General features: G+C 39.5%; 1 protein-coding gene across 1 annotated transcript; it reads right to left on the bottom strand.

Annotated features, from left to right (window-relative positions):
• Positions 1 to 1473: 1473 nt before the first annotated feature.
• Positions 1474 to 17184, bottom strand: LOC147853117 (uncharacterized). Its single transcript, XM_087332834.1, has 13 exons — positions 17154 to 17184; positions 12436 to 14943; positions 11259 to 12348; positions 10933 to 11172; positions 10719 to 10851; positions 10183 to 10335; positions 9743 to 9954; positions 8301 to 8364; positions 8005 to 8211; positions 2673 to 2884; positions 2503 to 2581; positions 2271 to 2411; positions 1474 to 2175 (listed from the first exon to the last, which is right to left on the bottom strand). The coding sequence occupies exons 1-13, from the start codon at positions 17182 to 17184 to the stop codon at positions 1897 to 1899; spliced, it is 5349 nt and encodes a 1782-aa protein (XP_087188960.1). The 3' UTR covers positions 1474 to 1896.
• Positions 17185 to 17431: the final 247 nt, after the last annotated feature.

Here is a 17431-nt window from a genome sequence, read left to right as displayed (position 1 = left end):
CATTTCCTTCCAGAGGGTGAAGTTCTTCCCGTCGAACTTCCAGATTTCCACACTCATGCCAGACTGTGTCGCCATTCTTTTTCTGGAAGTAGATGTTTTTGACCTTTTTCTCTCAAGTAAATGATTTCTCTTGTTGACTTTTCTGCTATTTGTTGTCATTAGACAGCAAGGTCGCTCTGATACCAATTGTTGGATTATGTTAGATGAAGAATATGATAAGGACTTGCAAGGTAAGATGTGTACAGCAAATAGCACAGATATGCAACAAGAAGAAGAAGAAAGTTAGATGATAGGCACAGATTGAGCTTCAATGGAAGTTCTCTCTTATTCTCTTCTCTACAACTCTTTTACTCCAACATGTTCTTTACAATGTTAGGTTTGAGCTTATATACTCAAGCCCTAACTAGAGAATGTGTTCACACTAAGGATACAAAGTGGAAGGAGTTAGTCTTTTATGCCAACAATACCAATCTCGAGCTCAAACATAGAATGTAGCTACCAACAAAAGCAACTTTTCATTGTCAGTGATGCGTCCAATAGAGACATATCATGATGCTCAAAGGATGCTAAAAAAGGCACCAGCATCTTGTGTCCTTTCATTTGAAAACATGAATTGCATTGCCAAGCTAATGTAGTATAGTAACACAAAGAAAGAATAAGACCTCCCTCCTTTACAAAAAGGATCAACCCTCCCTAGAGCGCCAAATGATGAACAGAGATAGAAAAAAGAAAGAGAAAAGAAGATGAAGAGAGAAGAATTTTATTTCATAATATTAAAGAACAATCGAAACTTCTTAGACTCACACTAATACCTCCACCACATAGAACTTTCTTTCTTTCTATGACATTAAACCCAAATAGACTTCCCTTCTTCTTTCCACCTCCTACCAAGACACTTCTCATTTCATATAGAATTTCTTCTACCTTCTTTCCTCTACTAAGCCTCTTCCAACTTCTTCTAATCTTCTTATTCTTCCTTCTAACAAGCCCCTTCTCACGTCTTGTAGATCTTATATTCTTCCTCCTTCCTACAAGCCTCTTCTCACATTTTCTAATCTTCTTATTCTTCCTCCTTTTACCCTTTGAGTAAGAACACACTCTTATTGATACATTTTCTATTGTTTTATTCTTGCTTTTTCTTAAAAAAAAGCTTGTCTATATACAGCTAGTCATACATGTACAACAATTTCCCTTCATGAAAAGAGAATCATATGTGCTAATGAGAACACAAAACGCCACAGGGTTAGTGTATACTTCTATCGCGAGGAATGAATAATGGATGGCTGCCCCTACTCCCGGTGTTGCTGCCTCTCTGGGCCCACATGACAGGCCATTAGCTCAGTTGGTTTGCACCGTTCTGCCTGTGGCAAATATGTTACACTGATAAATATTTCAAGAGACATACCATTTACTATGAGAAAAATGACATTTCATTTCTTTACATTGCAGATTTGCAAACCATAGAAACACCAATTAGCCAAATCATTGCCATTCTTTCATGTTAGGTTAGGATGTATACAATTGTAGTTGAGGGCCTCGATGTTTTATGAAAATCCTGTTTCTGAAAGGAAAGCTTTCACAATTCTGTTTCCGAAAGGAAAGCTTTCACCACTTATGTAAAGAAGTGGCAGAATAATTATCTCCTCATCTAGAGACATTTAAATAGATCTTCATAACACTAAAAAAACTATAAAGCTCTACTATCCACTTTACAGATTTTTGATTGAGAACTTGATTATAATAGATCAATTAAAGAATTGTGGATCTGCAACTGGAAAAGCATCCCTTCAATGACAGCCCGTGATTCAAAATCAAGTGCAATAAGTAGATTTCATCTTTCACAACAGCACATGCTCATCCTTTGAAGGACAACCATTTAGCATCTAAGAACATGTGTCATATTTCACCATAATAGTAGTCCTTGGTTCTTCGGTTTCTACTAGATTTTGAGGAACTCCATGTACGTGAACCTCTTCGTGAATATGTATCAGGTTCTGCTGCATCAGGTTCATCCTGCCAACGATGACAGTGATACCCAGTCCAAGTATCTCCACGATCCCATTGCCGCCTAAAGGTTCTCTCATAAGGCGAATTCTTATATTCATCTGTGCTTGTTTCCGAAGAACCAGAATTTTTTGCCCTTGACTTGTACTCCTCCCCATCATATCGACGCCGCTGATATTGAATAGACATACAGCCAGTAAAAAACAGAAAGAAGTAATATATATATATATATGTTCAAAAAGGGCAATTGTTCCCTACGAACAGACCTTCTCTGGATCTGATAGAACCCCATATGCTTCACCAATTAATTTAAATAGTCTCTCCGCATCCTGGCGAACCTCATTACCAACTTCTTTCCAAAAGCTTCCATTATCTCCATTCTCACAGCGCATTAAGAACTGACTAGCCTGCAGAAGTATGACAAGTCGTCTGGAATTTAGATGCGTGCCAGAAATTTTCTAATACATACTAGATAAAGAGGATTGCAGACAAAGATACCTTGTCAGGATGGTGTTTTAAAGCTGCCTTGCGGTATGCCTTTTTTATATCATTTGCAGAACAAGAACAATCCAAACCCCTGAAAATATGATAAATGTACATCTATGATTATCCATTGATCAACCAAGAGAGCGTTAGTAAAAAAATAAGACCACCAACAAAGGACTTACAATATCATATAATGATCGATGGCATGGCCCTTCTTCATCTCATCATTTGCTTTCTCTAGTCTCATCCGAGCTTGCCTTAGATCATGACTACTCTTGGGTACCTGGGAATTTGATTGTTGACCTTCCAAAAGTGTAATGAGCCTTCTTAAGTCAGTACATGTATGACCATAATCTCGGATCATTTCATGTAATGTGGCTCTTCTGGATATAGCCTGCATGTTTTTTCTTGGAATGACTATAATTACCAGTGCATTCATGTCTATTATATTATCCCTCCTTGCATCCTCCCTCTGTTAGCAAATGACATTATCGAAATTGTTCCAATCACTAGGAACATTAGCACAATGTTTCGTTAATTATTAAAAACTGACCATTGTTGTGATGCTTTCTGCAGTGTGCAATCTGGTAAAACATGCCAAATTTATGGCTTGTGAATGTGTGGTAAAGATCACCTATCAGTACTTAGAAGCAAGCACGTAACTGAAATCATGCTTTCTGCAGTGTGCAATCTGGTAAAACATGCCAAATTTATGGCTTGTGAATGTGTGGTAAAGATCACCTATCAGTACTTAGAAGCAAGCATGTAACTGAAATCATGCATGAAAAAGGGGCAGGATATTGAGTACAAACATCAAATCTGTCAAGTGAGTCAAAGGTCATGATCATCGGAAGATCAACTGCATCTCAAGATGCCCAGTCAATGTCCTAGTCAGGGCCCTCACAATGAAGAATTTACTGATTTCAGATACTTTATCAGTATTGCTCTCCATGGGAATATTCTATCAGATCTATGCGATCCAAACTCTTACCAAACATCTTATGAATGGAGGATGAAAAGATATAAGAATCACATTTGTAACACTTCGTTTCTAAGTCAGCGTTGTCATTCTACCATTGCACAGAATACAATCCATAAGAGCTGATCACAATGAGGACTTGCAATCTCCAGGTCTGCCTCTGATAATGCCTTGACTCCAGGGTATATTCCACATCCCGTTTTCATAGCAAAAATATCTGAGTACAGATATCGCATCTGGCAAGTGAGTCGAAGACCAGTGATCATCAGAAGATCAACTGCATCGTGAGACGCCCAAGACTTCGTTTCTAAGTCAGCGTTGTCATTCTCCCATTGCACAGAATACAATCCATAAGAGCTGATCACAATGAGGACTTGCAATCTCCAGGTCTGCCTCTGATAATGTCTTGACTCCAGGGTATATTCCACATCCCGTTTTCATAGAAAAAATATCTGAGTACAGACATCGCATCTGGCAAGTGAGTCAAAGACCAGTGATCATCAGAAGATCAACTGCATCGTGAAACACCCAATGTCCTAGTCAGGGCCGTCATAATGAAGAATTTGCTGATTTCAGATCCTTGACCATCATAGTCCTCTCCATAAGTCATCCAAACTCTTACAGAACATCTTAAGAAAGGAGAAAGAGTATAAAGATCACATTTGTAAAACTCTGTCTCTTAGTCAGCAGTGCCATTCTCCTATGACAGAATACACTCCATAAGAGCTGATCAAAAAATGGTTTTCAAGGACCTGGGTTGAGAAACACTCTAGTCTCTCCCCATCTCTGGAGCATGAATGTTCTGTGTTGGGGCTAATAACAGTATCTGATGTTACTCTAGCGCACATACCTCGTGAGTAAAAATATCAATTGACAGTGAAAAAACTTTACACTGCATATGGATCACTGTGCAAGTATCTCAAACCATCTACACTGCAAGTGGTTGCAAACCTATTTGAGCATAGGTTCCTTCCTCTTCGTGGATGTCAAAATGAACCTGAAGTGATAATCCAAAAATATAGCCAAGGCATGTACCCAACTAAATCCAAGTTATCGGTGATCTTGAACCTCATTGAACCTGAAGTGATAATCCAAAGATATAACTAAGTCATGTACCCAACTAAATCCAAGTTATCGGTGATCTTGAACCTCGTGAACCGTGCACTAATCCTCTAGACAGAGGTAGTCAACATACCACACTCACTGTGTCCATACTTGTCTGTCCAGATAGGAACACTAGTCCTCACTATATTCATAAGCTAGATCTCCTCTTCTACAAGATGAACATAACATGCCCCTGGGGAAGTGCCACTAAATCCCCACAAGTGAACCGCAGGGTGTACCAACGAGCAAGATCTTCACTTACGCACTAAACTGCTTTTGCTATCCATGGCCTAGATCTACACAAGGTAAGGCGGGATCACTGATAGTGCCCACTAATCCCCACTAGCGAACCACAGGGAGAACCAGTGAGCAAGGTCTTCACTTACCGACTGAACTGCTTTTGTTATCCACAGCCTAGATCTACACGAGTAAGGTGGGATCACTGATATGTCTACCACAAAATAAGAATGATTAGTGGATGTGAAATCCAAGTACCTTCAACATAGTCTCAAGAGGGATGAACTTGTATTTGGTTTTCCCCTACACAGTTCAATCTTTTGAGCTCCCTGTTGTATAACTGGAAATCATCAATTTGGTTTCATCCACAGCCTATTGAGAATGGATAAAAATAAGTGGAAAATACTCAAGCAAATTTAAGAATGAATGGATATGTCTAATCACCAAGTTGCAAAAGAATCAAAGCTCAAAAGAGATAAGCAAATAAAGGTTTTTCTATCAAGGCATATGTAAATCAATAATATGAAATTGAATTTCTGATGGTGATTGCTAATATGAGAGTTTATGGAAGAGATTGCAAACAAGATACATATCACGCAATGATAGCTGCTGAATTGATGGAAAAAATTCAGAATATAGGAGAACTTCAGTCAATTTTGATTTCTGGAATTAAATTACAGCCAATTAGAAATTTGGACCACCTGGCACCTACATCATACAACAGAAATACACCTAAAATGGTATTTTCCAACTCTGTACTGAATCAGCACCACCTCCTTCCCTCATTCACGGATGTGTTCCTCCCCCCTTAATGAATTCAACGCCTCCTTATATTAACTGAGGAGCAATTACTGGCCTCCAATTCCTCTTCTCATCTATTGTTATTTCCTTTAGTGATTGTATTCAGTGTTCTAGTATAGCCTTCATGGTAGATTATGACCTTAACAGGCCTGCACATAAATGTTAATAAATGCCATTGTTATTGGCATGACCTATGATATTGGGGCTTACTAACATACATGTCAACAAAGAATAATAAAACTAGACAATCTCTCAACCTTGGATGGACCAAATTATTTCTCAATGCTAGAGGTTAGATTTCATCCTTTCATATCCCCCAAATATGTTTGATATGAACAGCAATAAGCAACAGTTTGGTTTGGTTTAAGAGTCTCAAACTTAAACCAAACAAAACAAAACTATGAAACCGTTTAAACCGAAAATGTTCAAACTGAACCCTTACAAAAAATTCAAGCTAAACCAAACAGTTTTAGAGATTTTCGAATCAGTTAGCTGTTAAACACTTAGGCAACGGTTTCGTGAGACATAAAACTCATTGTACTCATTAATAATCAATTTTATAGGGAATCCAGTATCCAATATATCTTGCCAATCAAGTAGACATATATTAAACACTGTCGTCATTCTAGGACATAATCTGTAGTCATCCTTAACTTAATATTAAGAGTTCTGAAAATCAAGTTTCCACTGTCTTTGATCAAATGTCTCCCCATGAATTTGGATATGATTTAGAGCCTCTTCCCATCATAGTATGTTAACCTCAATTTTCGTTATTTTTAAGGTCATTTTATGAAAGCCAAAAGGTCACTCCTCACAGGTTTGGAGCAGAATGTCACAAATTTGTGGACAAATGATAGTTCTTTTGCTCTTTTTGTTATTTCTTCAAAGCCTAGGGCTTCTAACACAAAATTTTAGAGCTTTTGTTTCATACTGCAACTATGATTCAGTGTTACTTCAAATTGTTTTCTTAGCAAGAAAATCTAAGTAGCTACTATCCATTATTGAGACAACTGCATAAAGTTTTCTGAATCATGTTTTGGTGTCTCACCATCAAGCCAAACGTCCCAGTCCATGCTCTTCTGACCCGCCACCCAGACTCAAGTTGCAACTGTCCAAACAGTCGTTACTGTCTAGGAAATGGAACAGTTGTTATTGTGGAAATTTAACGTATTTTGATACTTTTTTCTTATTTTTCATCTTTTTTCCTTTTGAGGGTTTGCAAATGGCCTTTTTTTTGTCATTCCTTTGAAACTCTGGCAGCTCATTGCCACTTCCTCTGAACCCCTTGACAATGGCATGGTATGAGGCCATTCTTAGGGGCAAGTAGTATGTTGTGATGTAAAAGGAGATAAAGTTCCATAGATATCTATTGAGCCTATAGCTCAACCCATCATACACAGACATATAGAAGAAATCTTCTTTATCCTACAGGAGCAAAGAGAGAAATGTAATGTTAATTGTATATATAACCAAACTATGATATGATCTACATATAGATGCTCATTTTCTCGGCTTTAAAGCTATCATCACATGGCATAGGAAATGCAATCCTCAACACTCCAACATTCCCATATTGAATCAGCCCATGATGGACGTCTTCAGATGGAAGCAACTTCAGTTGCAGTGATCATTTAGGAAGCTAGGTTTAAAATACATTTTTTTCTACTTTGTTTTTATGGGTTAAGATTTTCACATTTTTGACCTTCAATTCTTTCAGCTCTCTTATCTCTATAATATTCACAAGAAAGAGTATGGACAATATGGAAGAATATAGTCTGGCATGTTTAGAAAGCAGCTGTTAAACTAATATTTACTAATACTAACTACAGTTAACCTTCAATTGTTGAAAACTCAACAGCATGTATAAGCTGTACAGGTATTTAGCACTTCTGTTCTACAGCAGTCCGAGGAAATAATAGAAATATTGTCCATATCTTTCAATATGGATTTGCCGGAATGAGCTTCAGTAAGTACATCTAATAAGAACACGTAGCAGAGTTATTATCAGTTGTGACAAAAAGAACAGATGATCCTGCAGAGCATTAAATTACAAGCAACAGCGTAATACAAATTAAGCCCTCAGTATCACCAAGGGTTGGACAAGACACAAGATTACCTCCCATCAGGAAACTCCCCTAGGTTATCTTAAGTGACCTCACCTATATTTACAATTCATCTGAGAGAATGAACCTTAATGGCACAGTATACCTACTAATCTGCAGCTCCACTGAAGGACAAAAAAATGAGGCAAAGTTCATAGAAATGACAAAATACAAACCTTATTTGCAACAAACCTTATTTGCATCTGGGAGTCTTGAGTTTTTCCCAATTATAAGACTTTACAGCTAAATTTGTACCATTTATGTTTAGTAAGGTCATAGTGCCATACACACCTTTGGATAGTTTGGATCTAAAACAATTGCTTGGCTACAATCTGCAATAGCATCTGCAATTTGACCCATGGCTTGTGAGGCAGCTGCACGGTTGCAAAAGCACACTGCACTATATGGGCGTGATTGCCCATTGCAAGCTAAAGCAGCAGTATAATGTTCTATTGCATTCGCATGTCTACCCTCCTGAAAAGCACTATTGCCAGCTGCCTGCAAGGAATACAGAAGCAAATATTGCACGCAATTCAAATGTCTCATTTGTTATTTGATATTTAGAAAACAAATTGAAAGAAACATACCTTGAGTCGTAACAAATCACGGGCATTAGACATGAGAGTTTGGATGGCGTTGATGTCTTCCACTCTGTAAGGATAAAAAAATGCATATCAAGACAGAATCTTTAATTATGATGCAAAAACAGAAAAGTTGCATTAGAGTTTCTTGACATAAAATTTATCGACTCTTATTTTATTGCTAGGAATTAGAAAAAAATTCAGAACATCTGTCATTCATTGCTTATATCATATTCTTCATTTAGAAGGCTGAAAAAATGTTAAGGACAAAGCTAACAAAATAGTGATAATCATGCTTCCAAGTTCTGTAATTCAGATGACCTAGATCAAAGTCAGATATAATGATATCATGGCATACAGGAAAGCACAACAGGGAAACCTTCAAGCCCCTAGGATCAAACAGCAGGTTAACCAATCAATGTCCCATAAACTGTTGGGTACAAATCCTGTACCAATATAATTAATTTTAAAACATACAACTGCAACATTTATCCTAACTTGAGCAGGCATGACACAATTCCAGGGCTTACAAAATCAATAGAGCTTGACTTGGATTAGTGGCGCTCATAACTATGCTGGTTCAAAAGCTGTAAGCCAGTGGGATTCCGCTCCTATAGCACAACCTCTTGCAATGAGCTTGGCAGCTTGCCATATGACCACAAGAAACGGGGCAGCTAGCCGAGGGGAAATATTGCTTTGATATCTAAGAATATGTTGTGACAATGTCAACATTATAAGCACCGCAGTGGTAGAAGAGGCAGATGATAAAACTTTTTAACATCCATAGCTGAGAAAGTGAAAAACCAAACCCAAAACATGTAAACATTGGAAAAATCAACAACCCAAGTACACGGACAAAAATCATTTGCCTAGACTATAGATAATCTGCATATCTGCGTAGCGGAAGTCACAAGCATGACCTGATAATGGCATAGTCACTGAACAACATGCCCAGTATGTAACACTTTGATTGTAATGGGTTTCTTTAGATTCTGTTTTTTTGTCATATGAGGTGTTCTTTCCAAATTTGGTGCTACAGCTCAAATCAAGCAGCTCATAGGATAACTGATAGTCCTTGATTATATTTGTGCATCTAAACTCTCTACAACAAGGTTTCTACGAGCTATTTATTTGCTCATCCACATTATGATTAGACTCGATGGACAGATAGACTCATGCTAACCAAATCTATACAGTCCATTATCCATTTATGTCAGTTCTACATGGCAATCAACTCTTTAGACCAAAACAGCTCCTTGCTCACCTACCTACATGTAAAACTAGTCCTCAGATATTATGTGCAGAGAGCTTCCAAAAGCGCAAAGTCTGACCCAACACATACAATTTTCTACGAGAAATACTTACTTTAGATAATATATTTAGAAAACTACCTACCCTAGGTACCATTAAACGCTTCAAGCTTGCTAATAAACAGTGGCAGAACTTACTTGTAAGACATATTGGCTGAAACAGCTTTCTCAAATTTCCCAAGTGAATCTACAGAATCTTCCAGCCTGCCCAAATGGAAGAAAGATTTTCCACACATGCGCCAACGCCAGAGGTTGATAATAGTGGTATCAACAGTTGCAGACACATGATTCTCTTCTGCAGATGGCAAACTTTCTTGGCACATGTTCACTACCTCTGCATATTTCCTAAGCTGCAAATTTATTTCATAATTATGAGCTTAAACATGTGGCAAAACAGGCCAATCAGTTTTGTATGTCCTTAAACATGTGGCTAAACAGTCCAAATCAGTTTTGTGGGTCCTTAAACACATAAGTATTATATTAAGTTCATAAACCTCAATTTTAGTAAATGAAATAATGTTTTAAGAAAACATGCATCCCTAAAACATATCAAGCTGATAGATCGATCGGTATCTTACTTTGAACAGAACTTCTGCTTTGAATTCCAGCAGTAACTCCGAATATGGACTTATTACCAGTGTTTCATTCAAGAGGCTCAATGCAGCTGTTGCATCTGCAAAACAATCAGTTTGACAAAGCTTCCTTGCCCTGTACAAATGTGCATCCAATTTCTGCAATACAACATACAAAATTAGGACCAGCCTTAACAGACAGGATCTTCTAACAGCAAAGCAAGCAATCCTCTTGATTGACCTTCCATCTTTTATAAAGATGCATGCACCCAAAGGATTACGTACTTTGCTGGACTGAAATATTTTAATTTTTACTATTTTCTTTTACTATAGTTTCTGGGCTGTATGGTTAAAAAAATCATCATTATCGTAAGCTTCAAGAGCAAGTTGAAATTGAATATAAATATAGATGGCCATCATTTTATTGTCTGATCAACGATGCATTGTCAGATTAGGAGAAGAAAATGGGGCTTTAGATAGAACGATTTACTTGCATCTTAGATTTCTTCTTAAAATTTTAAACTTGATTATTCTCTGGATACCTCGGCCTTCCTTATTCCATCCAAAGCCTCCTCTGCAATTTTCAGATCAGTATTGCTACTTTCCTTTGCATATTTTAAACATTCTTTCAGCGAGATCAAAGCAGCTCCGCTTTCTCCCAATGCCAAATGACAGCTATATTTGACAAACATTAGAAATGGTATCAAAACAATACTACATTCCTATCCATCCAAATATCTGAATAGCAAAACTCACCTAGAAGCTCGTAGTTTTGCACGAAGAAATCTGTAATCCAGTTCGATGGCTTGCCTACAGTCTTGGAGTGCCTCCCTCATTCTTCCTAGAGCCATTCGTGAGGCTGCCCGATTACTATAGCATAACATAGAAGCTTTTCTGCAGCCTGGGGAAGTTTCATTCATCGACATGCTATTTATGCCCCTTGAATAACAATCCTCAGCCTTATGAAAATCTCCTTGAGCGTATGCTTGATTTCCTCTATAAAGGTGAAATAACAACAAGATCAGAAGTTTTGGCAGTTATCAAGATTGGTAAGGAGGAAGATGGAAGAGGGGATTACTAACCGTAATCTCCAACCCTCACAGACTTGTTCTACTGTAGCAGTTTTCATTACAGATGAACCAGTTGAAATCTGAGGTAACGAAGAACTCTTAGAAGAACTATTATCTGAAGTTGGTTTGATAAAAGATGCCTCACTAAACTGTGTTTGTTTATCATTCCCTTTTTTATCATTTACTAAGAATGTGATGCCCTGAACAGAAACAGATCTTCCATCAGATATATTCTTGGGATATGTTGTTGTATCCATTGGAAACGCAATAGAGTTTGCTCCAGTGTTATCACAACCTACACTGTCTTTACGGTTAAGTGACATTGGAACTTTATCAGCATGTGTGCCTGAAGGATGTGCTCCAAAGATAAAATTGCTGCGCACTTGATAACGAGACTCCATTCTTTCGAATTCCTGCTTCTGCTCTTTTTTGGGAACTCTTTTCCATTTTCCTCTTTTTTGAGAGGAGAGATGAGAAATGCTCTGACCCACTAGATCATCATAACACCCAAAATCTTGATTCACCTTTTCTTCTTTCCCAATGCCTGAGTCAACTGCCGCAGTTCTGAAATCTTCAGTTGCACAGCCATCAGAACCATCAGAATGCTGTACAGTGGCCTTCTGATACGTTGTTTTCACCGATTTTGAATCTGTATGAGGTGCATTAGCATGCTGTGCAACATCCATCTGAACCTCACATGTCGTTTTTGCTGATGTTGAACCAGCGTGAGGTGAAAAGTCCATCTCGCAGCTTGTATTATCTCTGTCTGGAGTGTGGGAAAACCCTCCTTGGAACATAGATTCTGTATCTTTCCTATTTAAGTTTTTCTTCACGTGCTTGCGCACATGAGGTGGCCCTGTATGCACTCTCCTACTGGCCACACCAGCATGCATCCTTGCATTCCCATGGAACTCAAAAAGAGAACTCTGCTGAGACATTACTTCTGGAATACCCTTTTCTGCAGGTGACGCTTCAGATTCAGAAGATTCAGTAGAAGATAGAGGAGCAGAAAATTCACCAACCTGAGCCTCTTTTCCAGGACATGAGAATTGATTTCTTTCAACTGAATTTGAAGGTGTGAAACAAGAAGATAATGATGGTACTGCCATTAAGAAATTGTTCAATGAGCAAGAAAGTATAGCAAATGCATTTTTTTCCATATTAAGAAAATCAAAGACATCATCCTTACCAGTAGGTACAACTGACGGAAACTCATTGGGATTGGTGTTCATGAGTGGATGACCAAAGAAAACAAAAGCCTCTTTCTGACCTTCCTTTAGTGATTCCTGGAAGCTATTGAGATTGTTATTTTCCTCTTTAAAGTTCTGTTTGCCAGGTTGTTCAGAACTCTCCTTCCCTGCATGATCTGGAATATACTCATTTCTAGATGGCTCAGTTTTGTTTGCAATTTTATGACCCAGTTTGTCCACTTCAGTTTCAGATTTCCACATCTTGGCAACATTCTCACAAAGTTCTTCAACTGAACATTCAATAGGACTGAGATCCTTAGAAGCAGTGCTATCTTTCCATGTTCTATTATTTTTTCTGTTTATTCCCACATGGAACCTACCAAGCTTTGAAAGCTTTGTAACTAACTCATCAACAGGTTGCTCGGTGATAGGAACATCTGTCTTGTTTGTAGATATAGAATTTTGTTCATTCCAAAACTTCCCCAATTTCTCCAGTTGCTGTTGGAGGCCTTCCATGGAAGGATCATTGTTTCCTTCGGCTGGACAACCACCTAATTCCTCCATTTTCTGGCGCAGTTCTTCGATTGAATGTTCAATAGGATTGTCATCTCTTCTTGGCCATTCAGCTTTAATTGCATCCTTACTACCATACTCACTAACTCCATGGCTTGAAAACAGTTTCTTGTCATGATGATTGAGATGGTTCTGTAAAGGAATGTGATCCATATATTTTCTAAATGAACTTTGGGTGTCTGAATTAACGTCTTTATGATCATTCATTCTTTCTGGATCGACAACTTTGTCAGTATGAGCCAATTCCTCATTTCCTTGAGTATCTTTGGTATCCTCCTGCAAATTTCCAAGTTTTGCCATCTTCTTATCCAGCTCTTCAACTAACTTTTCAAGTTTTTTACTGACTTTAGAAGAAGATTCTCCTGTATCCAGTTCATCAGAAACCAAATTTGCCTTACTTGGAATATCTGACCTAGAAGCTTGGAAAACAAAATTGCTTTGAACTTTCTGGCTATTAAACATAAAGTTTGGCTCTTGATTCTCTTTCTGCCTATTTATCTCCTCAATAGTTCTCCCAAATTTCACAAACTTCTCTTGAAGTTCCTCCAGTTGAGGAGAATTCAGATTGAACTCCATCAGTTTTGACAGCTCAATTGGTTTTCTGTCCTTGACAACAGGTCTCACAAAGTCCTCAGCAAAATATGCTGCTTCAGAACCTGTCCTAGATTTTCCAGGTCGTTCATCGCCCATATTCACATCTGAAAAGCACGATTTGAAGAAAGCTTCTTTATCTGGGACACTTCTCGTAAACAAGCCTTCTAGATTCTGTTGGGGTGGGTGACAAGTATCCATATTCTGTTTGTGATTCTCTTTGCTTTTGAAAACAAAAGAATTTCCAACAAAGTCGGGAGCTGGGTGCATATGAGCAGTATAAATGCTATTAAAACACAGAGGCTCCTCAGTGTTCATCCAGGGCATAGAGCATTCATCTTTTGCCTTATTCATATCCTTGTCGTTGTTAGGAAATGAAGAACTTTGCAAGTGATTCGCATTGAAAGTATTCATGCTAGAATCTACATCAGCTGGATGCATACGACCAGGACCTGTGCCATCAAAATGCAGTGGTAATTCTGTGTTCACCCTTGGCATAGAGCATCTCGATTTCTCTTCATCAGTTCCCTTATCATTATTAGCATACAAATTATTACGAAAGTAGTTAGCATTGATAAAGTTTATGTCAGCATTGTTGTGTGAAGTTCCAGGTTGAGAAGCCATGGATCGCATTACAGGAGCAGAGCTCTTTCCCTTGAGAATGTCTCGGTGATGCTTCTTAGATTTAATACCATTCGGTCTTGCGGCGGAGCTTTGCAGGATCTTCTGCCGCAAGATCCCATTTCCAGGCACAGGTACTGTAGAACATGAACCAAAAACAAACGTTTCATTCTTTTCCTTCTTTTGGCTGGATGATGAGGATGATGCACTCCAAGAACAATTTTTAGCAACATTATGAGAACCAGAACTTCCAAAGATGTATGAACTTGAATGATGTTGGTACATAGGAGGAGGAACAAAAGGAGGATCAGCTTCCACTCTTTGCTCAGCTGATCGCCATAGAGGTGCAGGAAATCTCCTTTCCTGATGAGTGTTGAACAAGGAAGCTGCATTCTGCATTGGGAATCTAGACTCCGATGAAGAAGAATGTTTTCTCGTCTCTTCTTCTTCTTCTCTTCCTCCTCCTCCTCCTCCTCCTCCTCCATTATTTCCATTTTCAGGGTGCAAACCAGAAGCAGCAGAATGGAAAAAAGACTTACCCGTAACAGGTGTCGAAGTCCTCATGTGAGGATGAAATCCCTGAAAGCGGAAATGCAAAGGATTGATATGAGAAGGAGAAAGAAAGGAGGAAGAGGAAGAGGAAGGGGAGTCGATCCCAGCCGCAGCAGCAGGCACAGGCACAGGCACAGGCACAGGCACAGGCACATGAGAGAGTGGCTGTTCTGTTCTCAGTGATTCTCAGTGATTCTCAGTGAGTGAGTGAGAGCAAACGATTTGAGTCCCGAGTCGCTGCCCTCTAAACGATTTGTGGAAGCGCAGTTGCCTGCGTTTGCAGGCGAAACCCTAAATAAAGTTCAGATCAGAGAGAACACCAACACCGCCTTCGAAAGCGGAGGGGGGGGAGGGAAGGAAGAAGGGAGGAGAGAGGGAGGGAGGGAGGGAAGAAAGGTTGCTGCCACGTACTTTCTTCTTCTTCTTCTTCTTCTTCTTCTTCTTCTTCTTCTTCCTTCCTTCCTTCCTTCCTTCCTTCGCATTCCCCCCCTTCTTCCTTCTTCTTCTTAATTTTTTATTTTTACTACTTACTACTTATTGTTTGTTTATATACATATATCATGATGGATGGACGGATGGATCATTGTATCGGCATGTACTATCTATGAATGGATGGATGATCACAATCAAAATCCCAACACACACACCCCGCGCCACGCTTGTATGACTTTCTTAAAAATTGGCAAACCTTGCCTCTTTATGGACGATAACAAAATTTATAAATTGCCACACTTTGAAATAAGCCATTGGCATGGGCATGTGCATATTTCAAAGCAATTCAAGTAAATCATGTTGTATGACGTTGACCATCAACGGAAAATGGCTTATATATAAATCGGGAAAAAATCACCCCCTGGCGGAGTTCAAGAATATGAGACTACATACATATCCTCTCATACTTTCTACTCAATGTAAGTAGGTACCTAGAGCTATAAACTAGTGGCAATCATCGACAGACAGTATGAGCCTGATCGTCTGGCCTTCAATGGAGGGAGGTAAGTAGGAAATAACTAGTGTGGCGGCTGGTAGTTCCTCACATCACTATCGGCGTATTCCTCCATTTTTGTCAAAAGCATAAGCGAGCAGTGACCACGTCGTCAGAGTGGCCACAAACCTCGTCCAACTGCCCTCGTAGGCCCCCAATGAGAAAGAACCTCATTCCAATCCACGCCCCCAATGAGAAAGAAGATACCATTAAAACTTGTGCATATGGATGTATGTTATGTAGATACAAAGTCTCATTTTGGTTCACAATATTTCATGAACTTCATAGACAACTGTAGCCAGAAGTTGTGGGCTTTCGTATTGAAGACCAAGGACCATGTGTTGTCGGTCTTCAAGGAGTTCCAAGCAAGAGTCGAGAGAGAGAGCCCCTTCCGGAAATTGAAAGCGGTTCGAGCGGATAACGGAGGAGAATACCGAGGGCAGTTTGAGGAGTATTGTCGGTCGAAGGGAATCCGGCTCGAATACACCGTGCCAAAGACGCCAAAGCTTACCGGGTTGGCCATGAGAATGAACCGGACCGTCATGGAGAGAGTCTAAAGCATGCTTGCACATGCAAAATTGTCCAAAATGTTTTGGGCTAAGGCGTTGATGACAACGGTTTATGTGATAAACAAATCACCCTCTGTGCCCTTAGATGGAGATATTCCACAAAGGGTGTGTACCGGCAAAGACGTGTTGTACCAGCCTCTAAGGGTGTTCGGTTGTCTTGCCTATGTGCATGTAGCAAAGGACCAGAGAGGAAAACTAGACCTAAAGACTCGGCCACGCATATTTCTAGGATACAAGGACGACAAATTCGGTTACCAATTATGGGACTTAGCGGAGAAGAAAGTGATTCGGAGCCAAGACATAGACTTCATGGAGGAGAAACTCTTGCCGGCTGGGAGAAGGAGAAGTCGGGAACATCCTCCCAACCTGTTGGAAGTCGAATACCGATTGAAGAACAAGGGGAGCCGACCGGATCTAGACAGGAGTCGGATTGGTCGAAGTCCAATTGCGAGCCGGATCTGAACAGGGATACGGATCCGGATCCAAACCAACTGGATGGCATCCAGTTAGATCCGAAGAGGAAGATGTAGTTGATTTCGACTCGGACAATGAACTAGTCGAAGGAGAAGAGGAAGGACTTAGTGAACCGACTGATGAGAATAGAGGAAGAAGATACCCCCTCGAAGATTTCCGGAGAAAGAGTATGTGCTACTAACTGACGAGGGGGAGACGGAAAGCTTTGAGCAAGCAAAGAGGGACACCCACAACAGAGAGGGGCTAAGTGCCATGCAGGATGAAACGGATTCCCTACATGAGAACCAAACATATGAGTTGACGGAATTGTTGAAAGGAAAGAGTTCACATTCAAAACATGTGGGTGCACAACCTGAAACTGGGAGATGGCGGAAATCCACCATGGTATAAAGCTCGCATTGTGGTGAAGGGTTTCCAACACAAAAAGGGTGTGGATTTCAACAAAATGTTTTCCCTGGTAGTGAAGGTGACATCCATCCGGACGGTACTGAGCATAGCGGCCAACATGGACCTTGAACTCGAGCAGCTAGATGTCAAGACGACCTTTATGCACGGTGATCTTGAAGAGAAGATATACATGCAGCAATCGGAAGGATTCGTCGAGAAGGGGAAGGAGAACCCAGTATGCTG

The sequence above is a fragment of the Azolla caroliniana genome, unplaced genomic scaffold, assembly GCF_043228905.1.
Source record: "Azolla caroliniana isolate FFs.n. ecotype wild unplaced genomic scaffold, voAzoCaro1.0.p SCAF_17, whole genome shotgun sequence".
NCBI classification, from domain to species: domain Eukaryota; kingdom Viridiplantae; phylum Streptophyta; class Polypodiopsida; order Salviniales; family Salviniaceae; genus Azolla; species Azolla caroliniana.
This window is presented reverse-complemented; position numbering and strand designations above follow the sequence as displayed.